The following is a 23,862-nucleotide window of genomic DNA, read 5'->3' on the forward strand; positions in this document are numbered from 1 at the left end:
TCTGGAAGGGAGGGGAATGGGTGAGGGCAGAATTGCAGGAAATGGGTCGGACATGGTCGGGTGCCCTGTCAACCACAGTGGAGGGGAATCCTCAGTTGAGGTGAAAGGAAGACATATCAGAAGTGTGATTGTGGAAAGTTGTATCATCACAACAGATGCGACAGAGACGGAGAAACTGTGAGAATGGAGTGCAGTCCTTACAAGAGGTAGGGTTTGAGGAAGTGTAGTCAAGGTAGCTGTGGGAGTTGGTGACTTATAATGAATTTTAGTAGACGGCCTATCCCCAGAGATGGAGACAGAAGTTGAGGAAGGGAAGGGAAGTATCGGAGATAGACCATGTAAAGGTGAGAGAAGGGTGGAAATTGGAAGCAAAGTTGAAGTTTTCCAGTTTAGGGCGAGAACAGGAAACGGCACCGATACAGTCATTAATGTACTGGAAAATGAGTTGGAGGAGGATGCCTGAATAGGACTGGAACAAGGAATGTTCGACATATCCCACAAAAAGACAGGCATAACTAGGACCCATGTTGTTACTCATAGCAACATCTTTTATTTGGAGGAAGTGAGTGGAGTTGAAGGAGAAGTTCTTCAATGTGAGAACAAGTTCAGCTAGGCAGAGGAGGGTGGTGGTGGATGGGATCTGGTTGAGCCTCTGTTCAAGGAAGAAGCGGAGAGCCTTCAGTCCATCCTGATGGAATGAAGTTCACTATGGACGTCCGTAGTGAAGATGAGGCGGTTAGGGCCAGGAATCTGGAAATCGTCGAAATGGCGTAGGGCATCAGCAGAGTCACGGATGTAGTTGGGAAGAGACTGGACCAGGGGAGAAAAGATAGAGTCAAGATAGGAAGCAATAAGTTCAGTGGGGCAGGAACAGGCTAAAACGATGGGGCTACCAGGACAGTCCTGTTTGTGTGACTATGAGGTGGGGCGCCATAGATGGACGATCTCCAGAGAAGTTGAGGTCAATGACAGCCCTGTCATCGGTCAGTGTCTTGATGTTCGGTTGTGGGGTCATGGTCCAGCAGGAGGTAGGAAGAAGTGTCTGTGAGTTGGCACTCAGCCTCTGCAAGGTAGAGATTGGTGCGCCAGACAACAACAGTACCACCCTAGTCAGTAGGTTTGATCACAATGTCGGGGTTAAACCTGAGAGAAGGGAGTTCTGAGGGAGACAGGTTAGAGTGAGTGAGGAAGCAGAGAAATTAAGACGGCCAATGTCATATCGACAGGTCTCAGTGAAAAGATCAAGAGTAGGTAAGAGGCCAGAGGGAGGGGTCCTGGTGGAGGGAGAATACTGGAGGCAGATGATTGGGTCCACCGGTCGGGGGGGAGGACTCCTGGCCAAAGAAGTGAGCCTGGAGGTGAAGACTCAGCAGGGAGAAGAAGAGCTCAACATCATGCCGAGTGCGAAATTCATTGAGGTGGGGGCATAAGGGGATAAAACTGAGTCCTTTGCTAGGTACAGATTGTTCAGTGTCAGAGAGGGGAAGGTCAGCGGGTATTGCAAATACACAGCAAGGGGTGAGATTAGGAGAAGGGATGGGTTCAGAAACTTTTTCTCTTAACTTTTTACCAGCAAACGCACAGAAAAGTTAAAGTTCACACAGACACACCGTGCAAATGTGAGTATTAAGATCACATAGCCAATGACAGTGTCTTATTATGATCCTGTAGTTATTTTTTTCTCTTCCGGGAAGTATGTGGTGTGCCTTTAAGGCTGTAAAAGGATCAATACTGCTTTAAGGCAACAAGCTCCAGGGACTGTAAGCAAGGAAAGTGCATCTTGGTTGCCCCGGGATACAGCCATACAGAGCGGAAGTTCCAGCCAGCTTCAAATGTGCATTCTGGTTGCCCTTGGATACAGCCACTCAGAGACTGAGGATTGAGAGATACAATGTTGCAGTTTAATTTTGAACTGGCATATAGTGGAAACAGACTGTTCTAACTCTCAGATACAGACAGACAGCTGGACCAGCATGAACCTAACAGAGTTCTCTGATAGTTTAAACTGAAGAAAGGTGAATTTTAGACTGATTACTTTTTCACCCTCAAAATTCTAAAGCCAAATTGATTCATTGAAGTGTTTGCGAGTTGTTGATCAGCTGAGGTCATCGCTGGACGAAAGAGGAGCTGCAGTTTCGGATGTTGGAGATTTTCTTTTTTCCCCCCCGCCCCCCATCGGACAGCTGTGAGGACTTCAAGCAACCTTGGAAGATTCCACTTTGGCAGGAGCATAAATCTGCAAGGACACTAATTTTATATTTTAAATGTAGTTTATATCTTAGTAGTTTATAAGAATTTATTTTTTCCAATTAAATAGTTAATTTGTTGATCTAAAGACACCTGGTTTGGTTAGCCTCATTCGGGGGTTAGTAGATAGTCAATTTGGCTGTGGCTTTCTTTAATTTGGAAAGCTTAAAGTGATATGTTAGGTGATCTGTGGGGTGGCGGGACTGATTTGACAGTGCGTTGCTCCCACCGCAACCAGAATCGTGTATTTTGATTGGGGGCTTTTCTTGAGCAGTCGGTCGTAACAGTCTACTTAGCAGAAATGCAGCTAGCACATCTGGATTCCCAATTGTCCACATGTGGCTAGCGTATTGGACAAGACTGGTCTAGTCAATTGGGACATGTTGGTGGGCAATGGTGTCTCTACTCATTATGAGTTAGCAACACAGTGGGGAAAATTCTTTGTTAATTCTCATGCAATCATGAATTTGTTACTTCAAAATATTTTGGCTAATGATAGGAAGTATTCTCCCTCCTGCACAGCCCTTTAACATTCCTGTAACGTACTTAGAAATTTCAACCTATTTTCAATTTATGGTATCCTGGTATTTAAACCTGAACATTATACTTTCTCTTTAAACCATTTAACCCCCAAGTGGAAACTACCAGTAAATAGTGTGAGTGGGGGGAGGGTGTTGGTTGCATGTTGTTTTTGTATCTTGGTATTGTTCCGTTGGAGAACAGTGGGAAGTGTTGGTAGGATTTTCAGGGTGATTAACAGTCTAACAGGCTGCAATGTGATTGCTTCTTCAATGGCCGTTTCAACCTTTTCTCCCAGCCAGGTAGGGGATGGTTTTAGAGGCTGCCACAACACATACGATAAGGGGCTGTGCAGATGCATCACCAGATGTGAGAAATGCACTGGATGTCAACCCGAAATTCCGAGCTGGAGCTCTGGTCTCCAGTTGCCGGGACTGTAAGGAGCCTTGCCTCACAATCAGGGATGATAGAGGAGGGAGGTGTTAGGCTGACTGCCTTTCTCAATGTCCGCTTGCACCTTCTAGATCCTGTTTTGTTGATCAAGGCTGATCTACGTTTTGAACTGTGCCTGGTTCACTCTCCCATCATTGATACCAGTCCTTCCCCCACCCCTGATCGAGATTGATCCGTAAAAGCTTCTATTGGAATGTAAAAAGGGAAAGATTAGCATAGACAAAATGGGTCCATTACAGGCAGAGAGAGGGGAATTTAGAATGGAGAATAAGGAAATGGCAGAAAAATTAAACAAATACTTTGTGTCTGTCTTCATGGACGAAGATACAAAAAACCTCCCAGGAATACTAGAGAACCAAGGGACTAGCGAGAATGAGGAACTGAAAGAAATTAGTATTAGTAAAAAAGTTGTACTGGAGAAATTAATGGGACCGAAAGTTGATAAATCCTCTGGTTCTGATGATCTACATCCCAGAGTTGAAAGAGGTGGCTGTAGAGATAGTGGATGTATTGGTGATCATCTTCCAAAATTCTATAGATTCTGGAACAGTTCCTGCAGACTGGAAGGTAGCAAATGTCACCCTACTATTTACGAAAGGAGGGAGAGAGAAAATGGGGAACTACAGACCTGTTAGCCTGACATGAGTGGTAGGGAAAATGCTAGAATCGATTATAAAGGATGTGATAAATGGACGCTTAGAAAATAATGGAAGGATTGGGCAGAGTCAACATGGATTTATGAAAGGGAAATCATGTTTGACAAACCTGTTGGAGTTTTTTGAGGATGTAACTAGCAGAATCGATAAAGGGGAACCAGGGGATGTGGTGTATTTGGATTTTCAGAAGGCTTTCAATACGGTCCCACACTGGAGGTTAGTAAGCAAAATTAGAGTGCATGGGATTGGGGGGAATATACTGGCATGGATTGAGAATTGGTTAACAGACAGAAAACAGAGAGTAGGAATAAACGGGTTATTTTCAGGTTGGCAGGCTGTTACTAGTGCGGTATACAAATCTATAGAAGCTTTTACAGTATATTTTTATATTTCTCGCTAGTTTACTTCCTCTTCTACCACCTTAGACTTCTCATTCTAGGAAACTAGACAAGTACATGAGAGAAAAGGGAACGGAAAGATACGATGGAAGGCTGCAACGAGGTAGATGGACTGGGAGGCGACTCATGTCCAGTGTTCACTCTAGCACAGACCAGTTGGGCCAAGTGGCCTGCTTCTGTGTTTTATATTCTATATAATTCTGGGACTGACATTCCACACATTTCCGCCACTCCTTGCGGGTGAGCTGGAGTGTTTACTTTCAGTGCTCGCTGAAGTATGTAGGGCAAAGAGGAAAGAGCAAGAGGGAGCTAGAGTTCACTCCGAGTTCACCCATGATTTAGGGTTTGAGGCCTCCCTGGTGCCTCTTCAGCACACCCTGAGTGCAGCTTTCACTGGATGAGGAGGCTCGGCTTTATAGTCATTTAGACATAGGTAACCAGGAATAAATTATGGATATGGTGTTGCAGTGGTTAAATTACTGGACAAGTAAACCAGAGGCCTGTAGAATAATCAAGTAGAATGTGAGTTCAAATCCCACTGTGAGAATTTAAATTCAGTGTAAAAAAAAAAATTGGAATTTAAAAGCTAGTATCAGTAGTGCTGTAAAAACCCAGCTTGTTCACTAATGCTCTTTAGGGAAGAAAACCTGCCGTCCTGACCCAGTCTGGGCCTACATGTGAGTCCAGTCCCACACCAACATGATTGACTCTTAAACTGAATGACCACTTCACAGGACAGTTATCAAACTGTTACCAGCAGATAAAGAAGAAAGCCTACCACCACCTTCTCAGGTCAATTAAGGAAGGGTTTTAAATAAAAACAAGAAATGCTGGAAATACTCAGCAGGTCTGGCAGCATCTGTGGAGAGAGAAGCAGAGTTAACGTTTCAGGTCAGTGACCTTGCATCAGAACTTTGTCCTTTCTGAACATCAGTTCTGAAGAAGGGTCATTGACCTGAAACGTTAACTCTGCTTCTCTCTCCACAGATGCTGCCAGACCTGCTGAGTATTTCCAGCATTTCTTTTTATTTCAGATTTCCAGCATCTGCAGTATTTTGCTTTTATTTAAGGGTTTTAAATGCTGGCTTTGCCAGCAACACCCATATTCTGAATGAAAAAACATTAAGGAAATGGGGGTTTTGTTTGAAAGAACTTTGTAATGGGGAGAGAACAATGTCCAGACAGTCACTGATGAATCTCAGCTGCCTCCAGGAGAAAATGATTCACTAGGAGAAGGTCATTGCTGAAGTTTGGTGATGCAGCCTGAGCTCCCTGGGGGATGACTTAACTTGTTTTCCCCATTCAGTAACTTTGCCAATCGCAGGGAAAGGGGCTTAATGGCCGTAGAGATATCAATAGATCTGTTTAATTCACAAGAAAGAACTTGCATTTATATAGAGACTTTCACAACCTTAGGATGTCCCAATGAGCTTTAGACACGATGAAGAGTTTCTAAAATGCAGTCACTGTTGTAATGGAAGAAATGCAGCAGCCAGTTTGCATTCAGCATGCTCCCACAAACAGCCAAGGTCCTAAGTTCTGGAATTCCCTCCCTAAACCTCTCCCCTTCTCTCCTCCTTCAAGACGCTCCTTTAAAACCTACCTCTTTGACCAAGCTTTTGGTCGCCTGTCCTAATATCTCCTTATGTGGCTCAGTGTCAAATTTTGCCTGGTAATGTTCCTGTGAAGTGCCTTGGGATGATTTACTACATTAAAGGTGCTACACAAATGCAGGTTGTTGGTTTTGTTGCTGTTGCAGTACAGCACTATGGAGCCATTGACCCGGACATTTGGAGATCTCCCGATATTCCCATCAATTGAGTGAGCCCTAGTGCACAGCCCTTTGCTCCAATTCAACAACCTCTGTATTCCGACCGGGACAAGGGACCACAAAGATCAAAGGAATCGCTAAAATAAATCAGCTGATAAGGAATTGTGCTGGGAATGTTTGGGGAGTTGCAGGGTCTGTTGCTGTGTGATTCACTAAACTATCCTTTCCTCCGCAGGTCTGCCCCTCGCACTCCTTGAATATGTCCACAGACCCACTCTGTAAGTTTGCTTTTCCCTTCTCTTAAACTAAGTGTCGGAATGTTTGACTTGCGTTCAGTCAGAACTCATTTTTCCTCCTTGTTTTTTTTAAACCCCTCATTAAGAGACCAACTAGCCCCCTCCCCAGTCCCAACCCCCGCCCCACCCGCTTGCCCTTGTGTGAGTGTTGGCAGGTGATCATGAACCCACTGTTCTATGTCGTGAAACTACCTGGTCACATCCAGTATGCAGCCTGCTCATAGGTTTGCTTTACTGAACTTTGATCGGGTGGCTCACTCTCCATTGTGCGTGGTGTAGTGAGCCGAGCAAGAGTCTCGAGTTTGTGTTTCAATCATTCTCAGGATGTGGGCATCACTGGCAAGGCCAGCATTTATTGCCCATCCCTAGTTGTAGTTGTAGAGGTTGGAGGGGGCTGTGGGGGTGGAGGTTGGAGGGAACGAGGATGGAAGAGGTTGTGGGGGAAGAGTTTGGAGAGGAGCAGGAAGGGGAGAGGGTGGGCCATATAGAACCCGGACATAAGAGTTGAAATCACACTGTGTGATATTAGTGTTGAATGACCCAGCAACAAGGTAAGTGGATGAGCATGTTAAAATGGCAGATTGAGGAACTGCATAGGGATGCATTAACCCGCTAGTTACTAAAATTGCAGGGAGCAACTTCATGTCCAAATGACTACACATGTTCTGCTCAGTTGTGGTTGTTGTGTGTTCTTTCCCTTTAACAACTCCTATTTGAAGTAGGATATTGCAAGGTGATTAGAGTATAAAAACTACAAATTAAGGCTTTATTGAGACCACACCTGGAGTACCTTGCACAGTTTTGGTCTCCATATCTAAGTAAGGCGCTACTGCATAGGTTCACTAGGTTGGTTCCTGGGATGAGAGGGTTGTGCTATAATGAGAGGTGCAATAAATCTGGAGTTTAGAATGAGGTAATCGCATTGAAACATACAAGATTCTGAAGAGGTTTGACAGGGTAGACACTGAGAGATTGTTTCCCCCTGGCTGGGGAATCGAGAACACGGGGTCACAGTCTCAGGATAAGGGGCTGATCATTCAGGACTGAGATGAGGAGAAATTTCTTCACTCACAGGGTTGTAAATCTTTGGGATTCTCTACCCCAGAGGGTTCTGGATGCTCCATCGTTGAATATATTTCAGATTGATATGGATAGATTTTTGATCTCTCAGGAAATCCAGGGATATGAGGAGTGTGTGGGAAAGTGGAGGTGAGGCGGAAGATCAGCCATGATCATATTGAAAGGCGGAGCAGGCTCGACGGGCCAAATGGTCGTCTCCTGCTCCTATTTCTTATGTTCTTAAGTATCTCTGTCTTGTTAACCACGAGATTGAGGCTCCTCAAAGCTCACTGGAACTGCTTTACTATCCTGCTTGCTTAGTTCTTAATGGATAAATGCCACTAGGCTGTTGTTTATCTTCCACCCCCCAGCTGTTATTGACTAAAAAGAGACCTGGTAACTTTCACCAAGTGAAAAGAGGAGATTTAGGCTGTGGCAATGCAATCTGATCTCTCTTGGGATTAATCAGGAGAAAGAAATTCGAGCATGAGAGGAAGCTAGCTAAAAATGTAAAAATGGATAACAAGAGTTTCTACAGCTATTTAAAAAGGAAAAGAGTAAGTAAAGTGAGTGTTGGTCCTCTGGAGAGTGAGAATGGGGAGTTAATAGTAGATAATAAGGAAATGGTAGATGAAACGAACAAATATTTTCCTTCTGTCTTCATTATAGAGAATACAAAAAACATTCCAGTAATAGCTGTAATTCAGGAGGTGGAAGGAAGAGAGGAACTTGGTGAAATTACAATCACCAGGGAAGTGGTACTGAGCAAACTGATGGAGCTGCGGGCTTACAAGTCCCCGGGTCCTGATGGGCTTCATCTGAGGGTCTTAAAAGAGGTGGCTAATGAGGTAGTAGATGCATTGGTGTTAATTTTTCAAAATTTGCTAGATTCTGGAAAGGTTCCATCAGACTGGAGTATCAAATATAACCCCTCTATTCAAGAAGGAGGGGAGGCAGAAAACAGGTAACTATAGGTCAGTTAGCTTGACATCTATTGTGAGGAAGTGTTTGAATTGATCATTAAGGAGGTTATAGCTGGGCACTGAGAAAAACTCTAGGTAATCAGGAATAGTCAGCATGGTTTTATGAAAGGGAAACCATGTTTAACCAATTTATTGGAGTTCTTTGAAGGAGTAACATGTGCTGTGGATAAAGGGGAGCCTGTTGATGTACTGTACTTGGATTTCTAAAATGCATTTGACAAGGTGCCACATAAAAGGTTATTGCGCAAAGTAGGATCTCCTGCTGTAGGGTGTAACATATTAGCTTGGATAGAAGATTGGCTGGCTGGCAGAAAACAGACAGTATGCATAAATGGGTCCTTTTCTGATTGGCAGGATGTGATGAGTGGAGTCCCGCAGGGGTCTGTGCTGGGGCCTCAACTTTCTACAATTTATATCAATGACTTAGATGAGGGGAGTGATGGCATGGTAGCTAAATTTGCAGATGACACAAAGATAGGTAGGAAAGTATGTTGTGAAGAGGACATAAGGAGTTTGCAGACTGATATAGATAGGTTGAGTGAGTGGGCAAAAATCTGGCAAATGGAGTATAATGTGGGAAAATGTGAAGTTGTTCACTTTGGCAGGAAGAATAAAAAAGCAGATTATTAAATGGAGAACGACTGCAGAATTCTGAGTTGCAGAGGGATTTTGGTGTTCTAGTGCATGAGTCACAAAAAGTTAGTATGCAAGTACCGCAAGTTATAAATATGGCTAATGGAATACTATCCTTTATTACGAGAGGAATTGAAAATAAAAGTAAGGATGTTATGCTTCAGTTATATAGGACATTGGTGAGACCACATCTCGAATACTGTGTGCAGTTTTGGTCTCCTTATTTAAGGAAGGATGTGAATGCATTGGAGTCGGTTTAGAGGAGGTTTACTAGATTAACACTTGGAATGAGTGGGTTGTCTTATGAGGAAAGGTAAGGTTGGACAGACTGGGCTTATTTTCACTGGAGTTTAGAAGAGTGAGGGGAGACTTGATTGAAGTTTATAAGATCCTGAATGGTCTTGACAAGGTGAATGTGGAAAGGATGTTTCCTCTTGTAACGGAGTCCAGAACAAGCAGGCACTGTTTTAAAATTAGGGGTTGCCTTTTTAGGACAGAGATGAGGAGAAATTTTTTCTCTGAGGGTTGTGCGACTTTGGAACTCTGCCTCAAAAGGTGGTGGAGGCGGGGTCATTGAATATTTTTAAGGCAGAGGTAGATAGATTCTTGTTAGGCAAGGGAATCAAAGATTATCGGGGGTAGATGGGAGTGTGGAATTTGAGACACGAACAGATCAGCCATGATCTTATTGAATGACGGAGTAGGCTAGAGGGGCCGAATGGCCCACTTCTGCTCCTTGTTTGTATGTTCTTTCTGGTGTCAAATTGACGCTTCATGGTTTCTCCCCAAAGGATGTTCGGCTTTGTCAGCAAAAGTGTAATTCATCAGTGTGCAGCGAGCACGCAGTGGTGCACAGAATGTGCAGTAGGTGCTCAGTGAGCCTGCAGTGAATGTGAAGTGGGTGGGCTGTGAGCATGCTGTGAGCCTGTGGTGAACTGGCAGTGAGATTGCAGTCTGTGCTCATTGTGCAATGGGTGCGCAGTGAACAAGCAGTGAGCACGCAGTGAGAATGCGGTGAGCACACAGTGAACGTGCAGTGAGCATGACAGAATAGTTGAAAAGCAAGATGGGGGAGGGGAGGTGTGGTTCCTTAGATTAATGCAGACAGAATGGCTACCAGACAAGACTCACCAGTCAGTTTTTATTACTCCCCAGGTGTGCTCCGACATACACATTCCAGCTGTGGGGGGAGGGGAAGGTAGGAAATATGTGTGAATTATTGAGGAGGGAAGTGCAGGCTGCCCACGGACAGTGGCTGCAAATGGAGCCGGCAACTGGAGCTTTTAATTAACTCTTTGGCATTGCTGCTAAAGGAGGATCAGTAACTGTTTTCTTTCACCGCCAAGGATTGAGTTTGAAATGGGTCTCGAGCAGTAATGTCCCTAGTATTTTGGACTTTTGGTGTGGGGTGGGGCAGGGTTCTGATACACATCTAAACTGATTCCCGGCCACAGATGATGCAACACTCACTACCTCCCCCACCCCAAACATAAAAACGCACAATTCGTCCCAGACGTGTGACCTTGGATGACCTCCATCTTCCTTTCCCTCGAGCTCTCTCCTCCTTGGCCCCATTCTTCACCTCCACAAAACCACAACATTCACTGTCTGCATTCTTCATCCTCCTTTTCCAGCCATTTCTCTATTCTTCTGGCTTTCTCTCTGTCCTCTGGAGATCTCTCCTACCTCTTTGACCTCTTGGGTCACCTGTCCTAATATATCCTTTTACGGCTCGGGTTCCAACTTTGTTTGATTATGGTGCCTTGGGATGTTTTTACTACGCAAAGGTCACTAGCTAAATGCAAGTTGTTGTTATGTTGTAGGGTGTGCAGACTGTGGAAAATGTCTGCCGGGGGAGTGCAGGATCCATGGGCCATTAATCAAAGTGAGGGACAGGACCATTCCCAGCCGTGCCCGGCTGACTCTTCCACACTACCTTGCCCTTCGATTGTTGGAGATGCGAGCTGGCAGCAAGCAGAGTGAGTACCCTGTGCAATGACTGGGCCACACAGCCTCATGTTCTAAAGGTATCTCTTACAGGTTGAGCTAAATAAATAGAAACCAGAGAATAAGGGGAAGGGTGGATAACTACACTCAGTAAGGATAAGGCACACGTGGTTACAAAATGAGGAACAAAAAATGGATAGAGAGGCAGTACAGTGCAGAAACATCCTGGAGGTTACTAGGAACCTAACTGGACCAGCCACATAAACACTGTGGCTACAAGAGCAGGTCAGAGGCTGGAAATTCTGTGACAAGTAACTCACCTCCTGTCTCTCCAAAGCCTGTCCACCATCTACAAGGCACAAGTCAGGAGTGTGATGGAATACTCTCCACTTGCCTGGATGGATGCAGCTCCAACATCACTCAACATTATCCAGGACAAAGCAGCCTGCTCGATTGGCACCCCATCAATCACCTTAAACATTCACTCCCTCCACCACTTGCACACAGTGGGTGCAGTGTGTACCATCTACAAGATGCACTGCAGCAATTCACCAAGGCTCCTTCAATAGCACCTTCCAAACCTGCGACCTCTACAACCTCGAAGGACAAGGACAGCAAATACATGGGAACACCACCACCTGCAAGTTCCCCTCCAAGTCACACACCATCCTGACTTGGAACTATATCGCCGTTCCTTCACTGTCGCTGGATCAAAATCCTGGAACTCCCTTCCTAACAGCACTGTGGGTGTACCTACCCCACATGGACTGCAGCAGATCAAGAAGGCATCTCACCACCACCTTCTCGAGGGCAATTAGCGATGGGCAATAAATGCTGACCTTGCCAGTGACGCCCACATTTCATTAAAAAAATGAAATAAGTGTAGAGTGACCACAGAATCAAATATCGTGAGGATATACAATGGGGAATGTGGGTGGCAAGATAGAGAGAGAGGATAAAGCAGATCACGAATGGAGGATACAAAAACAGGGCAGTGGCTTTCTGTGAGAGAACACACTGAGATCGTCATGCTCAGGAGTGGACCTGCCATGAGGGCAGGGGATAGAGACGAGGGAGTATTGTACAAGGTTTAATAAAGGGGTATTTGAGTGGCTAGTAGTACACTAGATGGAAGAGAGATAATGGTATACAGGATTGTATACAGAGACTTATAGATACTTGGTGTCAACCAAGAACCACTAGTCAACTGGAGAACAGTTGGATAATAGTTCCAGTATGAGATAGGGCAGTACATGTACCTTTTGCAGCACACATAGAAACAGATACCTGAGCTACACTAGTGCATATTAATTCCTAGTTACTCAGTTACTGACTGACCATCCATCGTTTAAACTTGTATCAAGACTTGGTTAGACTACACTGTGCACATTTTAGTTCTCTATATAAAAGAAGAGATATAGAAGTACTGGAGAAGGTGCAAAAATTATTTACCAGAATGGTATCAGTCAGAATGAGAGTTTATTCCTGTCATGAAAGACTGAACAGGCTGGGGCTCTTGATCTGATAGAGGTCTTTAAAATTATGAAAGAGTTTGAAAGGGTAGATATAGAGAAGATGTTTCCGGTTGAGGGTGTGGGGAGGCAGGGAGACCAAAACTAGGAACCATAATTATAAGATGGTCACTAACAAAATTCAATATGTAATTCAGGAGAAACTTCATTACCCAGGGAGTGATAAGAATTTTTTTTTTAATTCATTCATGGGATGTGGGCATCGCTGGCCAGGCCAGCATTTATTACCCATCCCTAATTGCCCTTGAGAAGGTGGTGGTGAGCTGCCTTCTTGAACTGCTGCAGTCCATTTGGGGTAGGTATACCCACAGTGCTGTTAGGAAGGGAGTTCCAGGATTTTGACCCAGCGACAGTGAAGGAACAGCGATATAGTTCCAAGTCAGGATGGTGTGTGACTTGCAGGGGAACTTGCAGGTGGTGGTGTTCCCATGTATTTGCTGCCCTTGCCCTTCTAGTTGGTAGAGGTCGCGGGTTTGGAAGGTGCTGTCTAAAGAGCCTTGGCGCATTACTGCAGTGCATCTTGTAGATGGTACACACTGCTGCCACTGTGCGTTGGTGGTGGAGGGAGTGAATGTTTGTAGATGGGGTGCCAATCAAGTGGGCTGCTTTGTCCTGGATGGTGTTGAGCTTCTTGAGTGTTGTTGGAGCTGCACCCATCTAGGCAAGTGGAGAGTATTCCATCGCACTCCTGACTTGTGCCTTTGTAGATGGTGGACAGGCTTTGGGGAGTCAGAAGGTGAGTTACTCGCTGCAGGATTCCTAGCCTCTGACCTGCTTTTGTAACCAAGGTATTTATATGGCTACTCCAGTTCAGTTTCTGGTTAATAGTAGCCCCGAGGATGTTGACAGTGGGGGATTCAGCGATGGTAATGCCGTTGAATGTCAAGGGGAGATGGTTAGATTCTCTCTTGTTGAAGATGGTCATTGCCTGGCACTTGTGTGGCGTGAATGTTACTTGCCACTTATCAGCCCAAGCCTGGATATTGTCCAGGTCTTGCTGCATTTCTACACGGATTGCTTCAGTATCTGAGGAGTCACGAATGGTGCTGAACATTGTGCAATCATCAGCGAACATCCCCACTTCTGACCTTATGATTGAAGGAAGGTCACTGATGAAGAAGCTGAAGAATGTGGCACTTGGAGTGGTTGAGGCCAATAGCATAGATACCTTTAAGGGGAACCTAGATAAACACACAAGGATGAAAGGAACAGAGGTTATGCTGATAGAGTTCCATGAAGTAGTGTAGGAAGAGGCTTGTGTGGAGCAGAAACCTTGACATGGTTGAGCCAAATGGTCTGTCTCTGTGCTGTAAATTCTATATAATTTTATGTAATTTGATGCCCCCTTTACAGTTTTAGGAGTGTTTGCCAAGAAGATCATACAGAAGAGGACGCAGTTTGGACCATATGTGGGCCAGCTTTCAACCAGGTTCATTGACAATGATGACAACAGGCTTGTGTTACAGGTACAGAATGAAAAGGATGAATTGTTTAGCCTCCCTTATAATGAGATTGAGGGAAGAAAAGAACATGAGAAATAGGAGCAGGAGGAGTCCCATATGGTCCCTCGAGTCTGCTCCATAATTCAATAAGATCATGGTGATCATCTGCCTCGACTCTACTTTCCCATCCTATTCCCATATCCCTTGATCCCCTTAGTACCCAAAAGCTTGTCGATCTTAGTCTTGGATATACTCAATGACTGAACATCCACAGCTCTCTGAGGTAGAGAATTCCTAGGATTCACAACCATCTGAGTGAAGATATCTCATCTTGTCTCAGTCCTAACCGCTTATCCTCAAACTGTGACTGATAGCCTTAGACTCTCCAGCCAGGGGAAACAGCCTCCCAGCATCTACCCTGTCGAATCCGCTAAGAATCTTACATGTTTCATTGAAATCACCTTTCATTCTCCTAAACGCAAGAGAATATTGACTCAATCCGTCCTCATTGGACAGGCCTCTCATCCCAGGAATCAATCTAGTGAGCCTCCTATTCCTTAGGCAAGTTTTTTTAAAATTCTTTTGGGGTTGTGAGTGTCGATGGCAGAGCCAGTATTTATTGTCCATCCCTAATTGCTCTTGAGAAGGTGATGGTGAGCCACATTATTGAACCACTGCAGTCCATGTGATGTAGATACACCCACAGTGCTGTTAGATGGGGAGTTCCAGGAATTTGACAGTGAAGAAATGGTGATATAGTTCCAAGTCAGGACAGTGTGTGGCTTGGAAGGGAACTTGCAGCTGGTGGTGTTCCCATGCATCTGCTGCCCTTGTCCTTCTAGATAGAAGAGGTTGCGGGTTTGGAAGGTGCTGTCTAAGGAGCCTTGGTGAATTGCTGCAGTGCATCTTGTAGATGGTACACACTGCTGCCATTGTGTGCCAGTGGTGGAGGGAGTGAATGTTGAAGCTGGTAGATGGTGTGCTGATCAAGTGGGCTGCTTTGTCCCGGTTGGTGTCAAGCTTTTTGAACGTTGGAGAGTTGGAGCTGCACGGATCAGGCAAGTGTTCCATCACACTCCTGACTTGTGCCCTGTAATTGTACAGAAAGTCTTCAGGTATCCTTCAAGTAGTGTTATGGCACAGAGCATTGGCATCAATTGGCATGGATTGCTCAGGCTAGAGCTTGCAGTAGAAACCCCTCTCAGCACTATTGCTCTGCACCATTGACTATGAGGAGGTGCCAATATTGCCTGTATATTGCATCCAGAGGAGCGAAAAACAGATGAGGGAATTAACACTTTCATCCATGTCCTGAGAGCCATTTTCAGCATGGGTTCGGGAGTGGACAGGTTGGATGCTCTTGAGCTGAAATGCACTATATTCACAGTTTCCTCCATTTTCTTTTGAAGCAATTTCCCTGTAAAGGCTTGCCTTTAGGCCCAACCAGGGGAGAAGATAACAAGCTTCAGAGGGCAGGTGATATATCTAAACTCTTGGACAAATCTGTCAATGTTTCAGAACAGCTCGGATTTTTTGAAAGAATTTGACAGAATAGATGGAGGGAAACTATTGTGTACAGTGTTGGTCTCCTTACTTAAGGAGCGATATACTTGCTTTGAAAGCATTTTGGAGAAGGTTGACTAGGCTGATTTCTGGGATTGCTGTCTAATGAGGAAAGATTGAGCTGGTTGGGCCTATATTCATTGGAGTTTAGAAGAATGAGAGGTGATCCTATTGAAACATATAAGATTCTGAGGGGGCTTGACAGGGTAGATACTGAGAGGATGTTTTCCCTCGTGGGGGAATCTAGAACCAAGGGGTCTCCCTTTTAAGGCGGTGATGAGGAGGAATTCTCTTCCCCAGGGAGCAGTGGAGGCTAGTTCTTTGAATATATTCAAGGCTGCGTTAGGCAGATTTTTGATCCACAAAGGTTATCGGCGCAGGCAGGAAAGTGGAGTTAAGGCCACAATCAGATCAGCATGATGTTATTGAATGAGGGAGCAAGCTCGAGGGTCCGAATGGCCTACTCCTGCTCCTATTTCTTATGTTCTCTGATGGCTGGATCGAGAACAAGGTAACATAGTGTTAAAATTAGAACCAGGCCATTCAGGGGTGACATCAGGAAGCACTTCTTCACACAAAGGGTAGTGGAAATCTAGAACTTCTTCCTTCAAAAAGCTGTCAAAGTTGGGGGGTGGGGCAAGTTAAATGAAAATTTCAATACTGAATTTGATAGATTTCTGTTGGTCAAGGGTATTGAGGAATATGGCACCACAACAGGTAAAATGAAGGTACAGATCAGCCATGATCTAATTGAAGGGCTGAATGGGGTACCCCTGTTCCTATGATAACGGCATTAGGGACAGGGTTGGGGGAGTTGGGGAGGGGGAGGAAGCTCTGTTGTACTTTGTTCCATGTGTGCACTCTCTGTCTCCTCAGGTTTTAAAGGATGGGGTAAAGTATTTCCTAAACACTCCAGATGAAGAGTCTGGTAACTGGATGATGTTTGTGCGGCCTGCAAGGAATCTGGACGAGCAAACTCTTGTAGCGTACCAGCATCAGGGAGAAGTGTACTTCACAACAGTAAAGGTAGGGACTGCACTGGGAAGGGGCTGTACTGGGAAGGAATTGAGATCTTATCAGAGCCTGGATCCAATAGAAGCCTGTGAGGTGGTGTCACAGTTTAGAGACGTATCATCCATCAGGCAGTGTCACCCGGTGGGAGGTGTCACACAGTGGGGAGGTACACAGTGTAGTATGGTGTCACATCATGGGTACGTGGTATCGATATAGATGCTAATGAAATTGTATCTTCTGCAGAGCATCCAACCACACACGGAGCTGAAAGTCTGGTATGCGGCAGATTATGCCAAATTCATGGAAGCTCCTTCGGTGCTTATCAAACAGGAGCCTGGGATCTACATGTCTCCCACTGCAGTAAGTCTCGTCCTGTGTCACTCAGAGATGACTTTCTTGGGTTAAGTCACATTGCCTGAGGATTAAAAATAAACCATTTGAGCCGTTCCAATAGCTCAGAGCTAGAGAATCTGTCTCTTTGCCAAACAGACCTGGATGATCCCAAGTTCAGTTCGCTGTCTGCAGCAAGTCATTTGCCTGTTCCAGTGTTTGAGGTAACTGGTTAACAGCCAATGGTAACTATTCAAAGGACGCAGAAATAATTTCCCCAGTGCCCTGGCCAACATTCCTCTTTCAGTCAGTTACAACTCATTCATCACCTTGCTGTCTGTGGGATTTTGCTGTGGAAAAAATGGAGAGGCTTGACTGTCCACATACGAATAGTCACTGCACTTCAAACACTGGAAACAAAGAGCTTGGAGACATTTCTTAGAGATGTAACAAGACATGACATAAGTGGAAGCCTTTCTTTCTCTACAGTTGACCTCAGCTGCTTGTGTTCAGGAAGTTAAGTCAGGACCGACAGATTTAAGATAAAAGCAAAATACTGCGGATGCTGGAAATTTGAAATAAAAACAAGAAATGCTGGAACCACTCAGCAGGTCTGGCAGCATCTGTGGAAAGAGAAGCAGAGTTAACGTTTCGGGTCAGTGACCCTTCTTCGGACCCTTCCGATGAAGGGTCACTGACCCGAAACGTTAACACAGATTTAAGATAATTGGCGAAAGAACCAGAGGATGAGATGAGAATTTTTTTTTTCTACACAGTGAGTTGTTGTGATCTGGAATGCGCTGCCTGAAAGGGCGGTGGAATCAGATTTAATAACTTTCAAAAGGGGAATTGGATAAATAGTTGATGGGGAGAAAATTGCAAGGGTATGGTGGAAAACTGGAATGATTTGGAAAGTTCCTTCAAAGAGCAGTACAGGCATAATGGACCAAGTGCTGTACGATTCTAAATTAAAGTGCTATTTCCTCTTTTGCAGGCGGAGTCTGCTGACCGGTGGAAATGTTCCAGTTGCTGTAACGTCTTCAGCACCTTCAGTTTGTTGGAGTCCCATCCCTGCAGACAATCAGGTTCTGGTCCCATCCTGAGCCTCAGGTCACCTGCCCAGACCCAGGGAATGGTCCGAGAGAGAGCACACGGACTGGACATGGCTGGGCGCCTGGGGGCTGAGTGCGGCCGGACAGTGAGCCTGAAGGCGGTGCAGCGAGATGGTCAGACCATGGGCACGGGGAGAGAGGGACAAGAGACTAAGCTGCGGAAGACATTCCCCTGCCCACTGTGTGGGAAGATCTTCCTCAGTGCAGACAAATTGATGGTGCACTCCTACTCACACACTGGAGAACGTCCATATACCTGCTCACAACATGACTGCGCCAAAGCATTTATCTCCAAATATAAACTGATAAGGTAATGGGCTAGGCTGTAGAAATTCCCTTCCTAAACTCTTCCAACTATCCATCCATTTCTTTGACCAAGATTTTGGTCAACCCTCCTAATATCTCCATCTTTGGTTCAGTGAAAAGCCTTGGGATGAATTTGCACATTAAAGGTACCATGGAAACATGGGAATTGCTGGATGAAGTAACATGACAGTCCATCTAATTCACTTTCTACCACTCTGATAGTTACATGATACAACAATGATGGAGTTGTTGACTAATCACAGCAATCAGTCTTGATCAATGAGTCAACAACAGGGCCAGAGATGAGGTGAGGAAAACCCCTAGTGATCAGGAGCTCTGGGAATCATAGTAAGGAGGATCTTGCAGTTATTTGGCATGTCCTTTCATTTCCTCATAATGTCCCATAGTACTTTACAGCTAATGAAATACTTTTGAAGTGCACTCATAGAAAAACCACAGAATGGTTACAACACAGGAGGCCATTCAGCCCTCCATAACCATGCTGGCTCTCTGCGAGAATCACTCAGCTAGTCCCCTGCCTTTTTCCCTGTAGCCCTGAAAATCACTCTTCAGCAAGTCTTCAGAAATGAGGCAGCCAATTGCACACAACAAGGTGTCACAATGTGATAATGACCAGATAATCTGTGTTTGTAATGTTGGTTCAGAGATAAATAGTGGCCTGGACATTGGAAGTGCATGACATTTCTGATAAAGGTTAAACCTTAATTGTGAATTTATTCTTTTGATGAGGTGAAATTTCTTTTCTTGTTACCAATTTGGTAGCAAGAAAGCAACTGGGAGATACCAGTAAGTGTCCAGATATCCCCTGTTCCAAACTGTGGAATTCCTCAGCCTTCTCATGATCTACAGGCTTTTGAGACCCAAACTTGGGAGTCACCTTTCACTCATTTCTGATTTGTCTTGACTTCAGTCTTACTCTTTTCAACCTTCATTGTATCACAAGTCAGAATGATACCAATGAGGAAGACGATTTGGCTCATCTTCACCTATAGTCTCCCATCACAGCATAAATAGACTGATTCCTGGGAGTAGAGGGCTGTTCTATGAGGAGTGATTGTGTAGATTGGGCCTAAATGATCTCATTGAAATGTATAAAATTCTTAGAGGACTTGACAGGGTAGATGGTGAGAGGCTGCTTCACCCTGGTGGAGAGTCTAGAACACGGGGTCCCAGTCTCAGAATAAGGGGTCGGCCATTTAGGACTAAGATGAAGGGAAATTTCTTCACTTAGCAGGTGAATCTTGGGAATTCTCTGCCCCAGAGAGCTCTGGATGCTCTCATTGAGTATATTCAAGACTGAGATTGATAGATTTTTGGACACTAAGGGGAACCAAGAGAGTTGGGGATAGGGCAAGAAAGTGAAGTTGAGTTCGAACATCAACCCTGATTAGCCAGAATGGTGAAGCACACCCGAGGGGCTGAATGGCCTACTGCTAAACCTGTTTCTTATCTTCTTAAATGATTCCAGGATTTTTGCCTCCACTACTGTACTTGGAGGTCCATTCCATCTGTCGGCCAGTCTTGTACGAAGGAAAACTTGCTGATATCAGTCCTAAATTTTGCCTTTTCCTAGTTTGAACCTGTGTTCCCCTGTCCCATTGTTATTATCTGATCCCAAGCAGCCAAGCCCGAGGGGAGTGCAGTGAAGATAATCAGGGATATAGCGTTGCACTTGATCTTCAACAAGCATGACTCCTCCTTGGGAGCATGGGATTGGGGAATTTCCCTGGCAGCATTCTTAAAGTTTTTGTCCTTAGTCCTTGGCAGTATGTTTATCAATAAAAAAGTCAGCAACATAAACATCCCCTTTAACTGGGGATTTGAGAGCTTGTTGTCCTTGTTAATCTTCTCAAACCCCTTTGTTAATCTTCTCAATATCCTTGTTCCTTCAGACACATGGCCACTCACTGTCCTCAGAAGCCTCACCGGTGCTCGTATTGTGAGAAGATGTTCCACAGGAAGGATCACCTGAAGAACCACCTTCAGACCCATGACCCCAACAAGGCGTTGCTCAGATGTGAGGAGTGCGGCAAGAGATACAACACTAAGCTGGGCTACAGGCGGCACTTAGCGCTGCATGCAGCTGCCAGTGGCAACTTGACGTGCGGAGTGTGCGCCCGCGAGTTTGGGCGAACGGACCAGCTGCTGGAGCACCTGAAAGGCCATGCAGGTCGACTTGCCGGCAGCGCCAGGGAGAAGCGGCACGCATGCGATCGCTGCGAACGGCGCTTCTACACCCGTAAGGATGTCAGGCGGCACACAGTGGTGCACACAGGGCGCAAAGACTTTCTCTGCCAATTTTGTGCCCAGCGCTTTGGTCGAAAGGATCACCTGACACGGCACACGAAGAAAAGCCATGCCCAGGAACTGCCGAGAGGGAAGTTGGAGGCTCACGGGATGGTGGGGCCATTGAATGGCAGCTCCCCCATTTCCCTGAAGGAGGAGCTGGCCATCTTATGGCCTGATCCTCTGGGTGAGCTGGCGCAGAAGGACAATGCCAACATGAGCACTGAACCCTACAGCCATCCATTGCCATCTGGCCAGCACCCAAGAAGACCTTGCCACATGGTACCCAGCTCGCTGGCGACGAGGATGGGCTGTGTGGAGACACCATCCCCGATTCATTCTCCTTCCATGCCAACCCCTACAAGCCAATGTATGCAACCCCACCAATACCAACTCAACATTACCTCTTATAGCCCCTTGCCCACCAAAGACCAGTCTATGAAGGTTGGCACGAGGATCTACAATGTGGATTTGCTGGGAGATATACCGGGGCTCGAATCCCGATTGGCAACTGGTAAGGAAAGTTTGGATGTTGGATTGGAAGCTTCAGGTGTTTCCTTGGACAACACAGGTTGTGTTACCACCATGCACAAAGATGCTAAGCCCCTGAACATGAATTCCATGGACATCTCTCATTTGCTTGGACTCTTGCCCACACCTTCTGGTGCCAGCCAGCCTCCAGACAGTGATATGGAGCTGTCGTACAGCCAAGGGGAGACTCGGCAGAGACTCGCTCCCCCACTTGGGCAGCAGCAGCAGGACGGGAGGTCTTTAGTGGCCTGTTTGAGCTTGACCCAGCTTCATCAGGTCTCACCACCCTTCTCCTCAACCCTTGCGCCTACTTCACTGCCCCGCTTTCACCAGGTATTTCAATAACCAGCTGCTGCCTTCACTCAATGGGCAGGGTTTCAGACAATGGTTGCCGAGGATAGAGAATGTGGAGAATCACATTTGTAAGACTCAAGTTGTATACATTGGATTTTTAAACTTTTTATACGTATTTTATATATATATATTTTTTTTCCTCTTTGTTTTCCACTACTGTCAGGCTATTAAGTCTCCAATACCTGTGGAGAAAAGCATGTTGAACATAAGCGTTTTTCAGTATATACTAATTCTTATTTTTGAAGACCTACTTTTTTGTGATGGTCCAGTTCAATATATTTGAAACTTAGGGGAATCCAGAACAAAGGGGGCACAATCTCAAATAGTCATTGGAAGAGGAACCAGTAGGGAGATGAGGAGAATTTGTTTACACAATGAATTATGATCTGGAATGCAGACTCAACAGTAACGTTCAAAGGGAATTGGATAAATACTTGAAGGGAAAAGATATTGCTGGGCTGTGGGTAAAGAACAGGGAAGTGGGACTGATTGCCTGTGCTGGCTCCTTGTCAGAGCTATTCATTGTGCACTGAAAGACCTCCTTCTGTACTGTACAATTCTAATCTAAAAGTTAGAGGCAGACCATCAGGGAATGAATGAACAAACACTTCTTCACACAAAGAGTAATACAAATGTGGAACTCTCTTCCAATTGGAGCTTTTAAGCCAGAGATTGCCAGATTTTTGTTGGGTGAGGATAACGAGAGATATGGAGCAAAGACAGGTGAATGGAGTTGAGGTTTAGATTAGTCATCTGATTGAAAGGTAGGACAGGCTGAGGGGCTGAATGGCCTCCTCCTGTTTCTGGACTCTCTGCAAATATTGTCACATTCCTGGAGACCCCCTTGCAAATGCAGCAAGACCTGGACAATAACCAGACTTGGGCTAATAAGTGGCAAGTAACATTCGTGCCACACAAGTGCCAGGCAATGACCATCTCCAACAAGAGAGAATCGAACCATCTCCCCTTGACATTCAACGGCATTACCATCGCTGAATCCCCCACTGTCAACATCCTAGGGGCTACCATTGACCAGAAACTGAACTGGAGTAGCTATATAAATACCGTGGCTACAAGAGCAGGTCAGAGGCTAGGAATCCTGTGGCGTGTAACTCACCTCCTGACTCCCCAAAGCCTGTCCACCATCTACAAGGCACAAGTCAGGAGTGTGATGGAATACTCTCCACTTGCCTGGATGTGTGCAGCTCCAACAACACCCAAGAAGCTCGACACCATCCAGGACAAAGAAGCCCGCTTGATTGACACCCCATCTACAAACATTCACTCCCTACACCACCGACGCACAGTAGCAGCAGTGTGTACCATCTACAAGATGCACTGCAGCGATGCACCAAGGCTCCTTAGACAGCACCTTCCAAACCCACGACCTCTACCAACTAGAAGGACAAGGGCAGCAAATACATGGGAACACCACCACCTGCAAGTTCCCGTCCTAGTCACACACCATCCTGACTTGGAACTATATCGCCGTTCCTTCACTGTCGCTGGGTCAAAATCCTGGAACTCCCTTCCTAACAGCACTGTGGGTATACCTACCCCAAATGGACTGCGGCGGTTCAAGAAGGCAGCTCACCACCACCTTCTCAAGGGCAATTAGGGATGGGCAATAAATGCTGGCATAGCCAGTGACGCCCACATCCCATGAATGAATTTTTTAAAAATAGTGACACATTCCCAGGGATCCCCATGATTAGATTCCAGCCTGCAACTCCCTCCCAGATTTTATTCTATATGTAAACCATTTGTACATAGCAATTAGATTCCAACCTGTAACTCAATCTGTTATTCTCTATAAAATTACCTGAACCCCTGGATTAGATTATTGATTAAACTCTCCCAAATAGCTGTTCTCCGAGCCATTCCTGTGATTGCTGATATTAATTGGCAAGTTATCATCTGTTTCTGCCCTAAACGACCTTTGAGGAGCGAGTTTTAAAAACTGAAGTCAACACAAACTCTCAGTAAGGCTTTACATTTTCAAAGAGATGTTTATATTTTTGATGGAAATGACTACAAACAATTTATATTAAGACTGATCACAATATAATTATTGATAGACAGTGGATGTGATGAGGATTATTTTTTATGTTGTGGAATGAAAAAAATATTTTTTGGAAATGATTTTTTTTTTACACAATGTATTAAATCCTACGTACAATTTGGAACTGATGGATGATGCTGTTGTCTCTGTGTCGATCTCAGCTCATTATTTTGCTGATGTTGTATTCTCATTGAGAGTATTGATGAAGATCTTGTTTCGTGTATATGATTGGGATGAGAGGAGGGGATTTTAATTCTCGGGCACGAAATCAGCCTAGTGAATGCCGACTTGGCCAAACGCCCAGTGGTGTCTCAGTATCCATCTGCAGGCTGGGCCCAGGGTAAGTG

General features: G+C 45.2%; 1 protein-coding gene across 1 annotated transcript in view; it reads left to right on the forward strand.

Annotated features, from left to right (window-relative positions):
- The window catches only part of LOC137376641 (zinc finger protein PLAG1-like), a 30,781-nt gene extending 7,033 nt beyond the window's left edge, over positions 1-23,748 (forward strand). The window contains exons 2-8 of the mRNA XM_068045580.1: positions 6,280-6,322; positions 10,839-10,994; positions 13,848-13,960; positions 16,376-16,525; positions 16,757-16,873; positions 17,838-18,265; positions 20,175-23,748. Of these exons, the coding sequence (XP_067901681.1) occupies positions 6,304-6,322; positions 10,839-10,994; positions 13,848-13,960; positions 16,376-16,525; positions 16,757-16,873; positions 17,838-18,265; positions 20,175-21,444 (2,253 nt within the window). The 5' untranslated portion in view covers positions 6,280-6,303 and the 3' untranslated portion in view covers positions 21,445-23,748. The remainder of the gene's footprint in view (positions 1-6,279; positions 6,323-10,838; positions 10,995-13,847; positions 13,961-16,375; positions 16,526-16,756; positions 16,874-17,837; positions 18,266-20,174) is intronic.
- Positions 23,749-23,862: the final 114 nt, after the last annotated feature.

The sequence above is a fragment of the Heterodontus francisci genome, chromosome 13, assembly GCF_036365525.1.
Source record: "Heterodontus francisci isolate sHetFra1 chromosome 13, sHetFra1.hap1, whole genome shotgun sequence".
Classification (NCBI taxonomy): domain Eukaryota; kingdom Metazoa; phylum Chordata; class Chondrichthyes; order Heterodontiformes; family Heterodontidae; genus Heterodontus; species Heterodontus francisci.